Raw genomic sequence first — 23,525 nt, forward strand, 5'->3', positions numbered from 1 at the left:
AACCCAATCCAAATAGCATTTTGTCGCACTTTTCTACCAAAAACTAGTGCTCGGAATTGTTTATTCAATATCCACAAATTTTCCGATTTATTTAAAAAACGTTGGTAAATAGAATATTTTAACTTATTTAATTATGTTTTTTTTACGCAACCAAACATTTATTTGAATAAAAGTGGTATTTATTTAAATAATTGTTTGTTTTATTTAAATAATAGGCTTATTCACTTTCGATTATTTAAACAATTTACAATTTTTATTCAACTATTGGTTATTTAAATAAATATTATTTAAATATCGCCGAGCTTATTTTATTCATGGATAAAAATTATTCGAATGCCGAGCAATACCAAAAATGGACCACCATTTACCAAAACAAGGGAAGACATGTCCCAACAAGTGAAGGGTGGAAAACATACGGATGCGAGAGAAAATGCGATCCAAGCCAGTGAATTTCTCGGCAGGAGAATTCGGAAAAAAATATTTGAGTGGAAATCAGTTCCCGTTAAAACGAAAGTGTGAGTCGATCACGGATTCCAAAGATTTGGTAATCAAGAAAACGAAACTGCTTATACAAGACAGCCAGAACGCAGAAACCTCTTTGTCCCATTTGAAATCGGCTTCGGGGGAATTATTGGATGGCACGGAATGTTAGGTGCTGACCATGTCATTAGCATATCTGCCCCAAAAAGTCAAAGTAAATAAAAACACCCAAAATACAGCAAATCAGAGATACATAAACGCAAATTAAATAAGACTGAAAAAAATCAAACTATCATGACGTCATATTTTCCAATTTTAAATCAAGTTCAGTTATTAATAAAACAAATTCAAAGTCTGACCGATCGATTTCTCCAATTCATCGATCGGAATATTTTGTCAAATTCTGGGAGTACACAGACCACGAATAATAAAAATATAACCATTCTGCTTAGCAATCTACGGCACCGACAATAAATTCACAGCTGATCAAGTAGTTTCCCGCTGGCGATTTATTTTAGAGAGTGCTTAACAGAGTGATATAGAAATCGTAGGAGTTTCATCGGATGGAGACAGCAGGTTGCTAAAGGCTATGAGAATCACTGTAAATCTGTCTGAGAAACCACGTGATAACCAAAGAAAATGGTATCAAGCTAACATAAATCCTACCGTAACGTGTATCCAGGATACAATTAATATTGGTACCAAACTACGATCATTATGCCATTTGGACAAAAAATTGTTTCGTCAAGTCATTTGAAAATGTTGAAAGATGAATATCCAAAAGATCAACATTGTCTTACACAATCGGATATAGAACCAGCTGACAAAATTAACTTTAAATTTGTGAACAAAAAGTTATTGAGTTACTTAAGAAAGTCGCCGGAAGTGACGGAACTATTCAGTTTCTTATTTTAATGCAAAGATCATTAAGTTAATTTTTGAAGAAAGACATGAATGCTTCTGAGAGATTATACAACATATGGTACGTGGTGTTTTTCCTCCGCTTTTGGAGGTCTTGGCTTACGGATCACTCGCACTATACGTTCCAGGAAAACTTCATCACGTACAATACATATGTTTGTATCTAGCTAAACGCTCACGCGCTCATTTCTGTTATTGAAAAACTGAAGAGAGAGAACGCCGAAGAAACATTTTTACCGTGGCTTTATAGTAGTCAGACCTGTGAAGGCTTCTTTTGGGCAACAAATTCCATGACTTCAACCTTTTCAACAGTTGTCAATTGCAGTTTACTGGATATTTTGCACCGCACAAAACGTATCCATTAACAAAGCGATATAGTGAATCAATGTAGTAGGGCTAATAGAGAGATTCGATATAAATTTCCTCGAACAAAAATTAAAAGCATAGACAACACTAAGCCAAATAACAAAACGATATTACCATATTATGAAGAAATAAATGCAACTATTTTGAGGTCAAAAGCAGACGCGATCAGCCTTGGTATTGAAGCCAATTCCTCCAATAGGTTCACTTGTCAACTACCTCCAATTGTTACGAAAAACCAAAACGCCAACAATGAATGCTCTTTCGAAAGTGAAGAAAACGAACTCTACAATTGAAGATGTTTATTCCTCGGGTGTATCGAAATCTCACTATTTAGATCTGCAGGAAGACCTAAGTGTCATGTTGACCGCATTAGAAAGAAACGCTGAAGATCCACTAAAGACGAGCCGATTCGTTTCTTTGACGATAAGCAGTGGTCGAAAAATCGTCATCCGGAAAGAGTTACCCAGAAGCCATCCAGCAAAATAGTTGTTCCGTAGCTTGTGATAACGAACGGACATGGATCCAAAAAGGAAACGAAATTCATACATCTGATTGGACGGTTTTTCAAACCGAAGACATGCATCAGATTTATAGCCTGGTGTACCGGTAAGATTGAAACCACACCACCGGAGGTCCATCATCAAATGCCCTACGCCAGCGTCCACACGCCCGGAGAGGTGACAAAACCAGCATGGGTAGCAGAACTATACTACTGATGGTCGCACCCTCGACGCAAGCCGCTCAACCCAGCAGAAGGTGCAGCAATGGGCCGACCAACGCGCCACTTCGCACACAGCAGTGGGAATGAGAGCGGATGCTATGGCAACGCCAGCCGACACCCTACCTAGAAAGCTAGAGAGCCAAGCCCTTTGGAGAGAGCGCCTAAAGGGGAACGGCGGGCACACAGCAGCCCGCATAACCTGGCACAGCTGGCCCCGGATATCCCGGTGGAACCCCAAATGGCCGGGAGATGGGTCCGCCGTGCTCTCATACGAAGGCCCGCAGCCCCACAGCAGGTAACTCAATCCACCGAGACGGCCAGTTTGCCCGGCCCCTCTCCGTTAGCCTGGGCCGAAACCCAGTTACCAGCCCACACCGGACCGAAGTCGGAGGTGGAGATAGGACCATTTGGACGGAGCTAACATCTCCCAGTGCGCCACCGCCCGTGCTGGGTTTCAAGAGCCGGACCCCGACTCCCCGGTAAAGCCACCAGTTATTGCACACTCCGACCCCTCATGGGCCTTAAACCGAATACAGTAAAGAATTGTTAATAGGTTTAGTTTTTCATATCTGGATGTTAAAGGAAAAGCTCGCGAGTACACATAGAAATCAGTACCAACGAAAGCTCCATCAAAAAACGCGAAAGGGGTTGGTGTTTTATGTAGCTGGTATTTGTGGAAAAAAATGGTAATTTAGTACCTGTTGAAATTCTTGGTCATGGTTTTATAATATGAAGCATTATGTTTATACGGTGTCACGACCTATGATAATTGGAGAGAAACTGATGTTACAGAAGAAAGTGTTACTATAAATTAATAAAAAAACCTAGTAAATAATAACACAAATAATCCCTATTTGAATTACATAACGTGAACAGCTGATTTTAATTATTTAAGTACCAATTCTAATCTCAATAAATTACATGTTTAGTTTCCAAACCCTGATAATGCAGTAGTGTATTTGGAAAAATCACACTTTTTGGATTAACAAGTAAAAGCGATCTTGGAATCTGCAGAGATTTCATCAGAGCGAAGTTTGTCAATCTGTTCTCGAGATAATATATATTCAGCATTGATTGCTCTACAAAACTAATAAAAACATTGAAATTTCTCCAAAAGGTAGTTCCTTTAAAAATGCTGTTAGTTAATTGTGCGCGTATATACTATTGCTTCTAACAATCAAATTTGTACTAGTTTTGCAAAGTTATTTCTAATATGCCTGAAAAATGTTCTAATAACTACTTTTTTTCTTTAAAATGATTTTTCATACCTTTACATGTATTTTGACCTATAGTGAAGGTATATTTTAGACTCATTAACAGCCAAATTAAACTCCTTAAAAGGGTTAAAATAATATCTTTCTATTTAAAAAGTTTTTCATGAAATCTTTAAGGGTATTTTGAGTTACATATTTTAGTCCCTTAAAGAGCCAAATTAAAGATCTTTGAAGGGTTTTCCGAACATTTAGAGGTGTTTTGGGATAAAGTGAGGCTCATAAAAAAATTACATAAAAGGTAATATTTGGAACCTTGAAATGGTTAATATTATACCTTAAAAGGCTTTTATCGGGCCTCTATACATGTAGGTATTTTACAAACCTAATTTTTAAAACCCTAAATAGTACTTTTTACCTCTCCGAGGTCTGTGAGTCTGTCTGTATGCGAACGCATTTTCGGAACAAAGTGTAATCGCTGCGTATACGCAGTTTCTTGAAATCACCGCGTTCGTAGATTCTTGGAATTAGGGAAATGGTTTTTTCAAAAGAGTCCTCTTTTGGTCATTGGGTGTAGTATAAATTTCTTTCGCAATTTGCAATTGAACGTGATAAATTTTTGACATATGGGACGGACCGAGTGCTGAGGGTTACGGCAAACGTCTCAACGTCCAAATGGCAGGGTTTCCACCAAATGTTCAAGATAAAGGTCTTTTAATCATTTTGCGATCGCATCGGGCGGGTTTCGAACCCGAGCCCTCCTGCATGTCAGGCGAGTGTTCTACCACAGAACCACCGATACATATGTTACGCTTCACTGAAAATTATAAACTCAGCTTAAATGGAAGAGTATATTAATAGCTTTTAAAGTCTTAATTTTTTTACGTATGAAATTATAAAAGTCAAATCTTGTCAGCAGAGATAAGGGGTTAAAGGGTAGGACCCGTGGGTGGTCCACTTACAAGGAGAGTACCCGAGGTGTTTATTGCCGATTTTGTTCAAAGTCGGGCGTAATGTAGACCTATATGAGATATGAAATTTCCCAAAAGGAGACGTTGCACTACCAATTCGTTTTGCTATAGCAACCGAAAATGTTACACTATTTTCATCACTACCTCCTTGCTTTGTCTAAAATTTCTCGACTTGTTATTCGTCAAATTAGGTATGGCCGAAGCTGTTTAGCCTTAAAATATGACGAGGAACACTTTTCTAATTGAAACCAACTTCATATCGTTAATGGTTCTCGAGATACATTTTGAATAACCTTGAAGACATGGTTCAAGGTCATATGTTATGGTTCTAGATGTCCTGAAAATTTCCAATTCATTGTTAAAACACATTTTGAGTTATTAGCACTGGATCGGCTTTTTGTTTACACCCTGCATAGATAAATAATGACCTAACCGGATGTATGTCCAGTCACTATAGCACCTACTCTCAATTAGCGTTGACAATACAAAGGAGACATCAATCGTAAGGTGCCATCGCTGCTGCTGTACCAAATTAAGCGCTCGATGGCCCAGACATAAGGCGCGATTTTTCGAGTCACTCGACGTAATCAGTGTACACGCGCGTACCTTTGACTGTACTAATGAGAGTACACGTACTCATTAAATTCTGTACCTTTAACAGTGTTGAGTATGCGTTGTCGGTGTACAGTCTATTTGACAGTGGTTAGCCTAGCACTGTTAAGGATAGAGATCTTCTGTCACTTTATCAAGCTAGAAACTCAAAGTCCTACATGTTGAGCTTTTGCCGGTAAATTATACCATAGATATTCTTTACACATTGGGGAATTGTGGAAACAGAAGTGTTCGCTACATAATTTTTTTAATTGACTCTCGCGAAATTAATTTTCTCGAATAGAGTAGATTCTTCTTTAGGGTTTTATATTAACTTTGTAAATAATTAAGATAATACGTCCCCCGAAAAGTAAATAAAATTAGCTTTGTATAAGGACCTTATATATCTTTAACTTAATAAAAAAATGCCAACAATATGTCACCAAATTTATTTTAAACAACATCTTGATTGATCTGAATGTAGAAATATAGGTTTTGACCGTAAATACTGAATCAAAGACCTTCTACTTAAACAAAAGTAGTATTTTAAGTTCTTTTTCCCGGACATACTTTATAATGATTCGATTTTGACCTTTCAGAGTAGCGGTGCTCATTTGCCGGTGATGGTGTTTCTTTACGGAGGAGGTTTCGTAGTTGGGAACTCGAACGCGCCTGTTTACGACGGGAAGACCCTGGCGGCCGAAGAAAACGTCCTCGTTGTGACTCTTAATTATCGAGTAGCTTCATTGGGATTTATGTACTTGGGGATGGACGAAGCCCCTGGTAACGTGGGACTCATGGATCAAGCTATGGCATTTAAGTGGGTGCAAGATCATATCCGTTCCTTCGGTGGCGACCCCAAGCGAGTAACTCTCTTCGGAGAAAGCGCGGGAGCTTCCAGCATCAGTGAGTAACAAGGAAATGACAGCGTTTAAGCTAAGACCATTTACACCTGGACTGCAATGAAGGTAGGCGTTGTTGTTAGGCTAGTGTCGCCGCTACCCCAACGCCACCATCGTTATTTAGAGGCAACTCTCGTCCACAAGGGAATTCGGGCTGAAAAAACGCGTTCACTTCGCACTCCTCTCCCGACATTTTCTCGGTCGCCCCGCGAGTCGTGACCAATTTTCGCCCGTTATTTAAGGCGTCAAGAGAAAAACAGCGGAAGAGAGCGCGAACCGTTTGCCTCCTAAAGAAGGGGGATAAAAAGGTGGGGGGTGTTGCTGCATGTTTGTGGATTACTATCGCGGATTTTCTCCACTTGGTGGTGTTTTGTAGAGGACACTCTGAAATCGGAGTTATAACGTTGGCATTGTAGTCTAGGTGTAAATGGTCTTAGGTTTAAGGGATGTGGTAGAGTCCTTAACACTCTACCCTCACAGCAAGAGGAGTCGCATTCAATCCCAGCTTGTAGTACTAGAAACTACTCCTTCTAATTTGCAAGTTTTCTTCTCCCATGCCAAAGGGATTTTTCGTGATATCTTCGGTTCCCCTTCCCATTTTAATTTGTTATGGCTAATGATTTTAGTAAGTTTAGAGAGCTGTTGTCCCGCGAGACGTGAAGGACGGACCTTAACCCTCCTACGCAATTTAAACTGGCCGCCAGAATAATGGCATAAACATCGCGAACTGCCTGGGAGTTGTGCCTAGCTAATAATTTTTTCATTACGATGAATATTAACAATTTTGTTTCTGAGTGTAATGTTGATTTCAATTGAAAATAAAATTCAAAATTCAAGTTGTTAATTGAATATTAGAATTGAAAATTGAGAAATGTAAGGTGAGATTTAAATTGAAGCTCGTTTGCTGGCTTAAAGGCCGACTACATAAATCTTCGGTTTATTCTGTCTTTCACTGGAAATAGGCTGACTGCATGGCACACGTGTAATGCAGTAAGCCTACTTCCAGTTAAAGACAGAGTAAACCGAAGATTTATGTAGTCGGCCTTTAAACTCGTATTTTTGAAATATCTACACTTTCTTTCCATCGCGTTAATATTATTTTTTCCTTTCCGACAACACTTAAGAGGCTAAAATTTTCCACCATAACACGTATAAACCTCTTGCTTGTGTGACTCCAATTAAGATTAAGGTTTTTAGTATTTTAATTTTAATTTTTGCAGGCCACCATATTTTGCTTGAATCGAGTAGACCTCTCTTTCAACGCGCTATCCTGCAAAGTGGCGTAGCTCAGATGTCGCCGGCCATTGATTCGCGGAAGGATCTGTTGGCCACTGTTGCCAAATTAGCCGACAATGTGGGGTGTCCCTTTAACCTCAGCAATTTGAGACCAGCCCTGGAGTGCTTCGCGTCCAAGGACGGCCAGGATCTGATTGAAAGCGAACCGGTTTACGGTTACGGGTACAATTTCTTCTTCAAACCCGTCGTGGACGGAAAATACATCAAAGAACATCCGGAACGGACCATTAGAAAGGGTTTGAACTTTAGGAACCTAGAAATTATATCTGGAAATAATGAAGATGAAGCGTCTCTCTTTCTGACCTTATTGTACCCGTTCATGTTCACATTGACCAGAGAGCCAAAGCCCGACGGGCGAAGAGCGCGCGAAGTAATTGGAGATTTGTTAAGCATCACCAACGATAGCCTAATCATTGACATTATAACCAGTTTATACGGTGACATCCGCGAGAGAGACACACCGGAGCAATTGACTCAAATGGCGATTAGAGCCGGATCGGACGCGGCTTTCATTTGCGCCGCTGAGCAGTTCGAAAAAGCCTTGGCCGACGCCAAAAAACAAAGTTTACAAGTATCGATTTAAGCACAGGGACTCCCACATTTTGCTGCCAAAATGGATGGGTAGTTTTCACGGTTCCGAATTGAACTACATCTTTGGGGAACCATTGCACCCGAACGGCTCATTCGAGTCCTTTTCAATATTGTTAAGTCGAAGGATGATGCGCTACTGGGCCAATTTTGCCAGGACAGGGTAAGAACATTTTAATTTTTTTATTAGAATCCTCTAGAAAATATGTGAATTAATCAGAGTAAATAGACAGAGGAGAACTTGGACACGCGTCGACTAGCGAACTAAATTTCAGCTTGTCGATAAAGGAAATAAGAATTCCTACTCGTATCTTTCAAATCGTATCGAGCCATAAATTATTTACCACTTTTTTATGAATTAAAAAAAGACCATATGTAATAAAGGAAGTACAATCAAAATCAAAAAATTACTGTATTTATGTGTAACACAAGTTTTACCGTAACTAGCGCTATTCACCCCTATTAGGTTTGGCGGCGGAAATTTTAAATCGTGAATCCACCATAAATGTGGAATTCTTAACTACCTTTAAAAATTAAAAGCGGGTCAATCGAACCTATTTCTTTTTGAATGTTACGAGCGAAATACAAGTTGGGATGGGAGAAGGGAAAGTATGCCTTGGGAGGGAAGGAAGTTAAAACCCCCAAATAACGCCTCGTAGAGAGGAATGGAGGAACTAAGTAGCACTGGTCAAAGTTAGTGTATTTTTGGATTTTTCGTCGATCTGTGGAGATGCTATCGCCATCTACCTACGATATAGTACCATAGACTAAAAGAGATCCAGAAAGGCGACAATAAATAGTCTTTTATGTGGTCGATCTCGAGTCGAGCATTCATTACAGGGATTGTCACACTTTTGGTAATTATGTTACATTTGGTGCTATCCTATGCTTATGAACCACATTCTTTTCGGTGTATATTACTATCAATTGTAGCCTAGTTTTTCATTTTTCTACATCAAAGGCTATTATCTTCAATTTGAGAAGGGGTGCTTTTGAAGGAGTTAATTTTGAATATCGAGAAGCTACTATTATGAATGCACACGTGCAGAGATATTGTTACTAACACGGATATAGTTATCACGAGAAAAATGCTAGTCTATCTGATTATGAATATTAAAATGCTTGTTGTCATCGCGCTTTCGTAACTAAATAGCAAAGAGACATAAATTACAAATATTTTAACGAACAGTTGGAAAGATCCCCCTTTCTTCTGTGGTTCGTCAAATCATGGCTTCAAGCTTCACTTCAATTGAAATTCAAAATAAGGAAAACACACAATTTTTATTAATAAAATATTAGTAGCTTCCCTTGCAAGATATGTCTTCATTGTGTCGTTGGTTTGGGCAGCTCGCCTCATAAAATTCTATATCTGTATTGTCGATTTCGCCCTAACAACACAGCGTTTTATTGTCTTTTAGGGATCCCAATAAATCTCCGTTAGACGCCCCTTCGGTTGAAGAGCCACTTCAGTTTTGGAAACCTTTGGACAGCCATCAAGAAAACTGCTTCATCTTTCACAGAAATTCGTCGTCCAATAGGTTTGAAAATCGCGACCACAAATGTCGCTTTTGGAACGACATTTTTCCTGAAATTTATCGTCTTGAACGACAGAAAAAGTTCCCTGGAAAACCAATAATTGTCAACTTAGACCCAAATAAATTGTACACTTAAAAATATTCACAAATGGTAGACTCTAATCGCAGAAAGCTAAGAATGTAAAATGACAGTACTGTAAATATGATTAACAAAGTATCCAAAATGATATAGTTCTGTAATTATCTTTATGGTTTGTAACCGAGAAAAAAGGTTAAAACACCGATCCACAAAATAATTAATAAAATATATTTTTTTACTTTATAATCAACGAAAGTTAATTCCTCAAAGTAAACTTTTAATTTAATTATTACAAAATATACATAATATATAATTAAAATCTGGTTTGAATTATTAACCCTGGTTTGTAAATACAATAATAAAGAAGTTGTCCGATATAAATTAAAATTTTCAAGACAATTTATGATAATTTCCCAAAAAATTGAAGATTTAGAACCCATTCTTATTTAGAACAGTACATCTTTGAGATTGTAAATTTGGAAGTCAGACTAATCAACATTAAAGCAACTAATACACTTAATCTTAATATCCAGTTTAAGTCAGTTTGACTTATTTTACCAAATAGAATAAGATAATATTGTCTTGAAGACTCATTTTAATCATTTGTATTCCGAGTACTCTGACAAAGAGACTACTCATGGTAAAAAATTCTAGAATCACTGCGAAAATCCCCACAATTGAAACATTAAATATATGTACATTTCTGGTGTTTTATAACTAGTTATTAAATCTTGGTTAATTAAACAATTATTAAATTTAAAGAGATCAGATTATCTCTATACAGCAATTTGGAAAGGACAGCGAAAGGGTAACATCCGCCGGCAGATGTAAATTTGAGACAAGAGCGCCAGAGATAATTCAAGGCACCCAGAGATTATCGTGATGTAAGTCAACGATGTTAGAATTGGCAGACCGATAACTTTAAGGATAAAACGAGTCGGAAACAGTGGCAGAAAGAAGGGACACAGGCAACGAGACAATGAGGATGTGGCAGCGACCAACAGAGAGGAACTTGAAACGAGGTAAATTTAGGATAAGACGACACGGGGTGACAAACACTGTCTGGAATTTATTTTGGGCATGACAACATGTGGGAAACAATTGTGCCCACAGATACATTTGATGAAAGACATCCCCTGTGGCACAAAGAGTCGATTTAGGATCGGGCTTTAGTCGAATAGTCGCTTTTCGGTCCTGGTCCAAATGCCGACTCTAAAAGTCTAAAATCTTTTTGAGATAATTTCGCGTAAGTACGCTTTTGATCCCTTTTAAGGTCGGTATGGTGACCTAATATTTTGGACTACTTGCCGACTCAAAAACGACCTTACTTAGTTTACAATTAATTTATAGGAGTAACGAAATTCAGATAGTAAATAAGAAACAAACTTTCTTATTATGCCCTGTAGCACATTTAATTCGGGCCGACGTCGGACAAAGCCCTCAAATGGCTAGGCTGGCCGACGGTCGACCGACCTTTGGTCTTTTAGTCGAAATGCCCTAGAGAGTTATGGTCGGCCGGCCTTTAAAGCATGACTCTGTGACGACTAAAAATGTACCTGTTTCTTACTCCAGAACGACGTTGGGCCACAGTCGGCCCAATTTCAAACCGTGACTCTATAACGACTATTAATGTGATGGTTAACCGACTCCAAAACTTCATCGTGCCAACTGCCTAAAATTGCGTATTTCTATTGCGTATCGATTCTGATGCTAGAGGGTTTAAACGAAAAACCAACACACCGGAATCAATTCTAGTAGGATTGTCTACCATCTTAGAAAATAGTCGCCAATGTTTAAAAGATTGTTACTGGAACCCAACCAACACGTAGAATAAAATGTGAGTAGTCGCTTTTATTCCACGTGTTTTGACAATCTTTGGTAAGTCTGTTAACCCTGTAACGCCACGCCTTAATTACAGAGAGTTGATTTAGGCCCGGGCTTTGGTCGTAAAGTCGCTTTTCGATCCTAGTCCAGATGCCGACTCTAAAAGTCGTAAACGTTTTTGCGATAATTGCAGGTAAGTACATTTTTTATCCCTTTTAAAGTCGGTATGGTGACCTAATAGATTGGAACACTTACCGACCCAATAAGTCTTATCAATGCAACTATTAATTAGAGTCCGAACGTGGACCTTAAATTGTAATTGCAGTCGTGACTTGAAAAAGCCATTGCACATTTATAACACGACTAATGGTCGACTTATATCCAACAGTTTATTTTTAAATTAATCGCGTTGAACTGTGAAAATTAGCGATTTAATAAAACAAATTAAAACAGTTTTTTAAATAATATATTTTCTTTACTCTATTTTGTCGAAAAAGATCATATATTCAGCCTGAAAATGTTTTCTTTTTCAAAAATCTCTTAACTCAAGTAGGTCATATTCATGTAATTAAATATTTTAGGGAAATATATTGTTAATTCAAATCGAGGGAATGTTCCGCGAGCACTATTAAAACATTTTCTGCCTCATAAACTGTTAGGGTTGAATCTGAAATAACGATAAATCGTTGATTTATGTTTACAAACTTATAAAAAGATGATACCAATACAAACACAGCTAAATATTTTTTAGGAAATCAAATTGGTATTTTTTTTTGGTCCGAGTCGGAAATACGGTTAAATTGGTCGTCGGCCCAACGTCGTTTCGGAGTCGCGAAACTGTCTACTTGAAGTCGGCTCAGAGTTATTTCAGATTCAGCCAGTAGTCATTTAAGAGTCGGTTATATATCCATATTAAGTAAAATTTTCTAGTCGATCGACGGTCGGCCGACCATTATTCTACTAGGACAATATTTGTGGCCCCATATGCGGCTAGGACATTTCGTCTAAAAAAAGGAAGGTCGGCCAACTGTCGGCTGACCATACTGATCGACCTTTTTTGTCGACGTCGGCCCGACCTCAAATTACTTTTTTAAGTTGGCATACAGTCATACGTTAAAGGTAGGCCGACCGTCGGCCGATCCTTTTTCGGGTAGGACATTTCGACTCAAAATAGTACGGTCGGCCGACCACAGATTTTTAATAATTCGTCGACGTCGGCCCGACTCTGAAACAATTCTTTTGTGCTGCAGGGGATTGAGGGATAGCAACAGACGTCAGAATGAAGCGTAAAGCAAGACTACTTTTATCAGCAGCTGCAGGAAGTGAGTAATAACATATGAAACATAATTACTGATAATAAAATGCAATAAAAGCATTTTCTTCAATAAAATCATTTTAACGGGATGTAACGTAAATTACGTGACTTCCAGCGTCATCAAATTTATACTAGGGAAACTGAAGTTAGTGAAGCGGATTTTGAAAACGTGCAGAATTCCTCGCGATATTCTAACTTTACCAATCTGTAGTTAGCTCGTTTCTCGCGATCCCGTGATTTCGCTTCCATAGTAACCATTTCATTAGCTCAAGGAGTTTTGCAATTTTGGTCCGTTTATTGTATGTTCCGTGTGAAAAAAGGTCTCATTAATTTTTTTCTTCGGAAATGTAATACAGTGGCATACTCATAAGGGAATATGTTACATATGGAAATATAAAGTACATTTTTACGTTGGTCTGCAAAGGCCTAGCGGTTCACTGATAACAAATTTAACGTTCATCTTCATTCATCATTTATGAATGGTAAAAGCGTTTTATGGTTCAACAGTGGGACGAGCTAAAATGAATAGTAATTTTAAACAATTATGCCAGTTTCTATACATATCTTTTTCTCCTGATACGGGTATGGATATTTCTATGTGTTTTTGTCACAACTGTTCATGCCGTTACAGAAGAGTGCGGAGTCACACATATTATCCCCTACCCGTACTGCGGAACGTACCGTATCCACCAAGGGTTCAAACTTTGACATCCACGTTATCGAAAACGTATTGCTTGAATGCGAACTCTAAAATATTAATTTCAAAACTCTGAGTTTCTTGATAAAACGAGCAGAGACCTAAATACGAGCGCATATTGATTATGTACTTGGTACCAGTCTGTTTTTGGAAGTGTACAGCGAGTCCCAGCTGAATTCGTGAGGGAAACGACCTATGATAGCTTGACTAAGAGCGATCAATTTAGTGTTATTCGTACTTTTTGATAAAATTTGCATAAGTATAGAAAGGGTACTACTAATAATAATAATCAGCTAGGCTAATACCCAAGGCACCACCCTAGGCCTTAGTCATCGAGCGAATTTTAAAGCCTTTTAATTCAGGTGGCCGGGTTACAATGCGTAGGAGGGTGGTGGCAAGCCCTGCAAGCCACGCGAGCCAACAGCTCCCTACACTATCTATAACCGTTAACCTTAACAAGTTTTTATGGAAGGGGAAACCGAAGATCTCGGGGGAAAACCCTTTAAACCAGTGGGGAGAGAACTTGCAAACTCAGCGCAGACGGAGTTGTTCCGAGTTTTCACCCAGTGCCACAAGTTGGGATCGAACGCGGCTCCTGTTGCTGCGAGGTGCAAGTGCTAACCACTCCGCCACCCCACCTAGCGTTTCTATTGAACTATTTCTTATTTCATTTTTAGTAGGGAATTTGCTACAATCGAAAACTGCTGTCTTCTCTTAGAATTTTCGCTGCAGCTTATGTTATTTTGGTTCTTTCTTCTACCTCATTAGTAGCCTTTTATAAATACAAGGAATTGGTTAGGGTCCTTTCTTAATTATTACGGAAGCTGACAATATTTATCCCGACCTTCAAATTCAGGTTTTCTAATTTGTGTACCGAAACGACTTAGAAGTTTTTACTCAAGATACTTTCTAGAATAACGTTCAACTTGAACGTTTGTAAAGATTTCAATTTTTTTTCTTGTTCCGCGAGTGAATTCTGACACTCGTCAGAATTTCCAGCAAGATACTCGCACAGTGATTTTAATCGTTCTAATCTTTCGCAATCAGTGGGTTGACCACTATAACTTAAATTTAGAGAAATCCGGGAAAGGCAACTAGAAAACGTATTACTTTAAATAGGTAACATATGGGTTAGAACCGTTTAATTGTCGTTATAAAGACAAAATTATGTTTAAGTTTTTACACATAGGAATAGTATTTATTTTTTTTAAATAACTTGGAATTAAAAAATGTGAAAATATTTGGGCTTTAAACGCAATTTTGTATGCACATATTAAAGTAATGAACATTTAATATATAGTTTCTTCAAGCTAGTTATCAAAAAAGAGTGTTAGTTATGTGATTCCGATAGTCTAACATCTGAATTTGACTTATTATTTGAACACATTTCTTTAGTCTTAAATTACACTTGATAAATATATGTTAGAACTGTGACTAAATGTCGATCAAATAAAGATTAAATAAAATTAGGTTTAATCTTTTTAAAATAAAGTGTATCTCGACGAAGGTTATCGGCTAACTTTCTATTACTTTTTATATGCCTTATTTTCTGCAAATTTCTTTATATTTTTACCTAATTAAAACTTTAAGTTAATAAATTTAGAGAAAAATGTTTATTAAAATGTGTATTAAAATGAAAATTAAAATATTTATTAACAAAATTTCCTAAGTTCAAGAAGCTTCCTTCCGTTCGGTTCCTAGATAAAACGGAATTTCACAATTATTGTTTAGAAATATTCAGCTGAAGATTTTAATCTGCTCCCTCTGAAAATAACAAATTTGTTGAATAATATGTATAGTTCAGGCACGTTTTGTATAATAATAAGCTTTGTTTCTAACCTGCATTGACAACAGGCCAGAGGCCCTTTTAACAAGGGTTATTAAATTGCGTGAAGGGGAGTGGCTAGCCTTGCCACAGATAACCACTAGTTAGTTCAAAACCTCTGTTATCATAGAAAGAGCAAAAAGAAGAACTCGTAAGAAAACCACTTTAAACGACAGGTAGATAACTTAACGAAGGAGTTGTTGCGAGTTTTCACCAGTGCCACAAGTTAGGATCGTACCCTGGCTCCCTTTGTTGCGAGGTTAAAGCTCTAACCACTTCGCCACTGTCTTGTAAAGGTTCGGTTCGTATAAAGGTATGGTTCAGTCAAGATTACGATTTAGTCAACATTAAAACTTAAAAAAAACTAAGTTTAATTAATCCTTTCGAAAAAGATAATTTTTAGTGAGGTAGTTAAACGAAAATTCATTTCAATATTTTAGGACTTTCATAAATTAACTAACAGACAAAAACGAAATGTATTTGTACAAGATTTAGAAAAAGTTTTAGAAGGAAGGAAGTTCGCAGTTAATAACCAAAGGTTTTTTTTTTAAACCAATGACAATAAAAATTAGAGAAGATATATCTTTGCAAACTGATTTCCTTTAAGCGCTTCTTGGAACAAATATTTTAAAATGTCGTACTGCTTGTATAAATACAATTTATATTTTAACGATAATAATGGATTAAATTGATCAATCGAACTGACTTTATTCGAATTTTATCGCAAATAACAACCCAAATGATAATATGGTATATTATATCTAATTAATAGTTATTTTATGAAACTGAAAACTTTACTTCCTACGGTAAATAAAAGATTTTTTAAACAGAGTAGCAACTAAATTGGATGTGTTTGTCCACAATAAAATTCTTGGCTACTCAGAATTAATATGCGCTGATAAAGTGATACGAAAATCTGGACAGCAGATGGGGAAGCGAATAACTTTATAGAGTTGTCATTGTTTTTATTTCTTTGGGCCATATCGAATGTTGTCATTTTCATTCATTGGCCCACAATGATTCTTTTCCAATTTTTAACAAAATTTTAAACGGATGTGTTGCATACAACTCCAAAGATTTCAGATATTGGTTTTGAAAATAAGAAATACTTTTGAGAGAACAAAAATAGATATAAACACACTTTTGGCACTATTTAATTTCCCCTCACATCCCCACTGCACAGACAATCTTTAGCACTTGAAAAATATGAATAATCAAATTGCTTTTTTCAAATCTAAACCTGGCAGTTGCCTAAGGTTTCACGGTGCTGATGTTCCAAACATTCAGCTGGTAGATTTCATTTGAGCGTAACATATCTGTTTCCGCATTTCGACGTGCATATTTGAATCCTGATCATATGGTTCAAAGATTTTATCCTACGCATGTCAAAGGCTGAAAGGTCTTTAACTCATGTGTATTTTAATATACTAAATAAAGTTTATAACAATGCTGGGCAACTCCGAGTAATTTAATTTAGCACGAGCAGTGATGGCCCATTTTTTATACAGGGTCTTTTTTTTTGCTCGGAAAAGTGTTTTTTTTCAAAAACTATTTATAGTACCGATTTCAAATTTGGAAGGTCAATTCTCTATACCGGGGGACATGAGTTTGAGAAATTTGAGCGTTTTCGGTAATGTTTTTCACCAATTTTGAAAAATTATTTTTCGACCACTAGGTGCGAGATAAAAATTTTCTATTATAAAGTTGTAGGCCGTCATCGAAAACCCTTAAAAATTGTTCACTCGACGAAAAACAACTTATTTATCAGTGAAAATTCGAGCTTGAAAAATTTACAAGTTGGTGAAGCCAAATTACGATTGTTTGAAACGATAATTGAAAAGGGAACAAGTCTAATACAAACGTAGTAGAGTTTTCACACTTGAAAAAATGTACACGTTTGGTTTTTAAATGCAGATATTTTATTCACATAAATTTTTACAAAACATTTTCAATAATATCACCATTGGCTGCAACACAGGTTTGTGCGCGGACAATTAAGTTCTCAAACGCTTTCTCTACCATTTCTGGTGTGACGTCTCGGCAAGCACTGATTATTCGTCTAATGAGTTCCTCCCTAGTTTCAATGGGCGTGGCGTATACCTTTGCTTTAACGAATCCCCAGAGAAAATAATCCAGCGGTGTTAGGTCAGGTGACCTTGCTGGCCAATGCACTGGACCATTTCTCCCTATCCACCTTTCAGGAAACTCGTTGTTGAGGTGCTCAGTTACTTGCCGGGAAAAATGCGGAGGGGCGCCATCTTGCTGAAACCACAACTGACGTCTTTCAGCCAATGGAAGGTCGTCGATTGCGTCACTCAGTTCGTTCTGTAGAAAATGTAAATACCTTTGGCCGTTGAGGTTCGTCAGCAGGAAAAAGGGACCAATCAAACGGTTTCCAACAAGTCCAACCCAAACATTGACCCGTTCAAATTGAACCTGGTGATGATATTCAAAACCCCAATGTGGGTTGATGTCAGACCAAAGATGGCTGTTTTGATGATTAAAGGGCCCATCTCTAGAAAATGACGCTTCGTCGGAGAACAAAACATGGCGGAAAAATTGTCTATCTTCTTGGACAGCATTTAGTAACCAGTTGCTAAATTCATAACGTCTTTGATGGTCTCCGTCAATTAGTCCTTGGTGGAGCGTAGCTCTGTATGGGTGATAGCGATTCTTACGAAGAATTTTCCACACACGATTTGCAGAACAACCCAAATCAGCAGCGGCGTTAGCGCAACTGTGACGAGGATATGCCACAAAGTACGCGAGTACATTGTTCTCGAAGTCTAAATCCAGTTGACCCAATCCGCGAAACCTAGGTTGCAAGTTACCAAATTGATTGAAATCGTGAATTGCTCGTCTTACTGTATTTACAGATGGTGCTCCATTTGGATGTCTTTCTGCGAAGATTTCAGTCACTCTTCTAAGGTTTTGCGCTGCTTCTCCATAGTAAATGGCAACTATCTCGGTACGCTCAGCTACTGAATAACGAGGCATTGTTCGAAATATTATCAAACACTGATAATAATCTCCCAAAGTTTTCCTTTAAATACCCAATGCATGTTTAGGGTTGACCTATAGCCTCGTGTTTTTTAAATCCGGTCGTTTTTTTAACCAAAGTTTCAACTGGATTAGGTAATTCGGTTTCAATTATCGTTTCAAACAATCGTAATTTGACTTCACCAACTTGTAAATTTTTCAAGCTCGAATTTTCACTGATAAATAAATTGTTTTTCGTCGAGTGAACAATTTTTAAGGGTTTTCGATGACGGCCTACAACTTTATAATAGAAATTTTTTATCTCGCACCTAGTGGTCGAAAAATAATTTTTCAAAATTGGTGAAAAACATTACCGAAAACGCTCAAATTTCTCAAACTGATGTCCCCCGGTATAGAGAATTGACCTTCCAAATTTGAAATCGGTACTATAAATAGTTTTTGAAAAAAAAACACTTTTCCGAGCAAAAAAAAAGACCCTGTATACCTGCTTATACACAAAGTGGTCTTTTAAAGGTCAGTAGCGCAGCCATCTGTGTACTAATTGGAGTGCCTGCTAACTTCTAACGGACTCTTAAAAAATTAAGTATCAAAATAATTTTATCTCAACAGGTATATGGAGATAACTTTAGCTATTGTTAAAGGTACAATACACGCTGGATAATTACATATCGAAAGATCATATATTTTATGGCGGACCCTAACAAACGTTATAGTTATGGTGTTTCTAAAATTAATTGTTATTGGATTTTAATAAGGAATTACTTATTATATGAACTCATAATAAGTCGTAAATGTGTTACAGGTTAAAACGATATTTATATGAAAACGGTAAAAAAATGAAAATGTTATGTTTCTATTATTAATCGCGGAACTTGGTCGCCCAAACGTTTTTGTATACAGGGTGTTACAAATAAGAGTAACAAAACTTTTATATTGTATTCTATGGGCTCCTACCAGTTTAAAATGTCCTATGATCCATTGTCCTAAAAAGCTCCGTTTCAGAGCTATGAGCTCTCAAAAATTGACCTAAAATCATCGAAATCAACTTTATTCGTTCTTGACCCCAGTTGTTTTCATAAATATACCGGTGGTTTTTTTTGCGAGAAAGTGATAACCAGATTTTTGAATATCAAAAGATCATAAAGAGATCGGGTTGAAGTTCGTATTCAACAAAGTAGTCAGCAAAGCTTCAATGACGGAGACGAAAGTTAAAAGGAACGAAAACTGGTTTATTATTAAATTCACATATTTACAGTAATTACAAATTAGAGTTAAATGCTAGTGAACAACACCAGATATCGCGGTAAGTAAAAGCACACTTGAGCAATAACACCACGCGGTTATATACTAAGATTTGAACAGTGTTAATATCTTAAGAAACGTTAAAGAATAATCGATAATATTGTTCAAAAATACGCAGGGTAGATCAAAAGTCCGCATCGCTCTTTTTTTCCTAACTGATCATTCAGAAGAATTGACGTCCAGATAATGATAACATCAGCTAACCCTAGAGTGATACGCAAAAATACATGATCAAATTTTTCTCTTTTTTAATAAATACACAAAAGGATTTAAAACAACTCTTCAAAATGCTCTATTACGCAAACGACAAAGTCGTAAAAATGATTGATGAACGTATTCAAAGATGTCCAGTGTATTACGAATAGTCTCACATCTATCAATTATGCACTGTGGTAACTCGTCGACACCTCGGACTCTTAAGTCTTTGAGATGTCCTGAAAGGTAAAAATTGCATGGGCTCAAATCGGTAGATCTAGCCCGTCATGGAATGGCTCCTCCTCGTCCTACCCATCTCAAAGAAAAGGCCTCTTACCGCACAGCTGAAATGTGGTGGTGCTCCATCGTATAAGAAACTAAGAACCACATTCGCTGTCTTGTCGCTAACGGAGCGTCCTCCAGTAGCTCTGGTAAGGCTCGTTGAAGGAATTCTAGGTACGACTTTCGATTTAGCCAAGGCGGAAGGAAGTAGCGCCCCACTACATTGTCTCCAGCAATGCCAAGATGTTGAAACTGCATTTCTCTTGGGGCGTTGCGACAACAGCTCCGTGAGGGTTGTTTTGGCTCTACTGGTGGTTATTAAGCAAATTGGCATAATTCAAGCCCAGCTTCTTTCCAACTTGACGAGAACATGTACTAGGCTCATCGTCGAAAATTGTTAGTACTACATGTATTAACTTTCCAGACAAACGGTTTTTTTAAAGCCGAAAGTTTAAACGTAATTTGAAATTGAAGTAGTTATCTGTTTCGAACTTCCTCTCGCGAGGGTTATAGATAGCCAGTTTCTCGTAAGCGCCGGTCCAGACTTTCAAATGTTCGTCTATTCAGTATTGTTATATTAGGACAGGTTTTTTGGTGCAATCTCTGGGCTCCATCTCATCTTCCTTCCGCTCGTCCGTTTATCAAGTGCATGTCCGCGTATTCCAAGTTGGTAAAATTTGCCATCACTACAAAGTGATTAAATTTCCAAATTAACAAAATGATTTATTCTAAAATTTACATCATAACAACTACGCGATTGACTTTCGTAAGTTTTTTACTTCTAGGTAGTAATGATGTCATTTTCGGTATGAAACATCTTGTTAATTTAAAAATTTAATAACTTTGCAATCACACTGTATTGGCCAATTTTATCAACTCGCAATACGCGGACATGCACTTGATGTACGGACGAGCGGATGGAAGAGGAGATGAAGCCCGTAGATTGTACCAAAAAACCTTCTCTAATAGATTAATAACGAATAGACGAACATTTGAAAGTGTGGACGATAACTGCTCAATGGGCTGGAGACATTCATAAATTGCGACCCGCGCGAAAACTATGTTCCTTTTCTTAAAGTCATCCGGAGCGGTGTTTTAAGATCATCCTTTCCTTTCGGTCCGGAGATACGGTTCCTCTTCTCTTCTTGTCTCCCAGTTTCGTTGTATAAGCCATGTGACTTTTTGGGTCCATCCTGGTTTTTTAGTTACCAAATCGAATTACTATATTATAGGTTCCTTAGGCTTTTCATTATCCCTTTAAGTAACTCTATCATAATAGTCCCGCTGAACTTTTTAATTTCAAGCTATGCCAAAGAACGTTTCTTTGAAAGCTCATCAAATCAGATAATTAGTTCAAATGCAGTGTTTTCTGAAATAAATTATTCTTCGTCAATTTCTTCAGATTTTAGGAAAGTGGTGAATAAATTTAATCATGTTTAAAAGATGTTGCCATCTCTTTTTGTGCACCCCAGAGTGTTGGTCACTGTTTAAAGGCTGCATTAATCTACAAACAAACACCTTCCCTGCTACAGTGTATACTATTACATGTTAATTTACAACTTAATGTTTAATTGATCACATGCATGTGATGTATATACGTACGGTTTTTATGCAAGAAAAATCATATTAAGGAATTACGTATGAGGTGCCATGAATTTCCAGTATCCGTTTGAACCCCAGGAAAAGTGCCAACTTTTCTTGCTTTTTAACCTTTTCTTTTATGTTTGGTATGAATACGTTTCTCAATAACCGGATGTTGCAGGAGTGGCTGCGTTAAACTTTGAGCACGAGAAAATTAAATGTGTTTTAATTAATTTCAGTTATTTACCTGAAATAGAATGAACAATGGTACGACAATTAGTAGCTGTTGGCTATGATTACTTTCGTATGTGCCACTTTTTAATTGTATTAAAGACTTTGGCGACTTTGTAGTAATGAATTCAGCTATAATGTCATAACCAACAAACAAAGTGGATTTTTTGTTAAAAAAATTATATTACATTCGAATAAAATATAATCTTGTGATCTTTATCCCAAAAATTAGGGTTTAATTATTAATTGGAAAATTAATGAAACAACAACAATATTTGTATTGTGGGTTCATGTGTTTTCTTTATCAATGGCTAATGATTTGTTGAATTACATTATTGTTTGTAACTTAAAGTTCCAAAGTAAACAAAGCATAAGTTTAGAGAAATTTGCAAATTTTGGGAACTAATCAAAAGCCTAAATTTAAGTGAGAGATTTGAAGAGTTGACCCTTTTGGGGATCATTAGTGGAGGAATTTTAAATTTCCTCCAAGATTTTCCAAAATCAGCAAACTAAAAGTAAACTAACTCTCTTAATTTCATGGTGGTTCGATAATCATTCAGGAACATTATTTCAATTGAGTTTGATGAGATTCGACGTTCGGGTAATTAAACCCGTCCAAATAAGTTCAAAATTTGTACCAGAGTTTTTAACAATAGAGCTATTTTTTCATGGATAATAGTTCAAACTAAATAAAATTGAATTGGACAGCTGAGAAATAGGGAAAGTTAATTGGCTTCTAGTTTCAGTGTATATTAAACAATCATTTCAATAAGTATTCATTTCAGATTTTATATTCAATTTATCGGCACCAACTGGATAAAAGTAAGTTATTCGAATTTTCAAAATTGGTTTAGTTGGTTTTTTGTTAACTTTTTATCTCACAACTGTCAGCTCGGCTCCACTTTCTGAGAACCGTGCTGAATGTTGAGATACTTTCAAATTACTTGTTAGACCTCAACCACTACCATTAAAGCTTCCAGATTATAATTAAAATGTTCCTACACATTTTATTAAAATACTTTGACAATATGGATATCATTGGTTAATGCTTAAGACTTTAAGAGATCAATGCCTTGATTAAAAATGAATATCATAAATTTCAACCCATTTTTCTCCACAACCGGTTTTTCATCAAAAGACAGCTCTCTGACCTGTGAAAGAACAATAATTTATTGATGATTAGTCACATGCCGCATTGTCTATGTTTGCTTGCCAAACGACGAAAACAAGTTACTCAAGGCAGCTACTTACAAGTAGTTTTATCCAGGGTGTTTCAAAAGGTTATGCAAATATTTTAGGGAGTTGTAGGGGGAGAGTTGAGAAGTATGCCTGTTTTTCCCCCATTGTCCTACGATGAGTTAAAAGAGCGCCAGAGAGCTTCAAAGTGTGGCCTACTAGCCCCTGGAAATAGGCTTCTACAAGCACAAAACCAAACAGTAAGGACTTGAAATACTGTTTACGCTGGTTACCTCGATTTGTTTACATAATCCTTTTTTACCTATCACAGGAACCCAAAACTTTATGTTCGCATTTCACTGCTGCTTGGTTTTGTGCTTTTTTCAGCCTACTTCCAGGGCATAGTAGGCCACACTTTGAAGCTCTCTAGCGTCTT

At 37.0% G+C, this 23,525-nt stretch overlaps 1 protein-coding gene across 1 annotated transcript; it reads left to right on the forward strand.

Annotated features, from left to right (window-relative positions):
• Positions 1 to 333: 333 nt before the first annotated feature.
• On the forward strand, positions 334 to 8,042 carry LOC149957237 (cholinesterase 2-like). Its single transcript, XM_090166918.1, has 3 exons — positions 334 to 513; positions 5,861 to 6,167; positions 7,384 to 8,042. Exons 1-3 carry the CDS (start codon positions 334 to 336, stop codon positions 8,040 to 8,042), a joined length of 1,146 nt encoding a protein of 381 aa, XP_090023044.1.
• Positions 8,043 to 23,525: the final 15,483 nt, after the last annotated feature.

This window comes from Leiobunum rupestre, chromosome 2 (assembly GCF_980474605.1).
Source record: "Leiobunum rupestre chromosome 2, qqLeiRupe1.1.hap1, whole genome shotgun sequence".
NCBI lineage: Eukaryota > Metazoa > Arthropoda > Arachnida > Opiliones > Sclerosomatidae > Leiobunum > Leiobunum rupestre.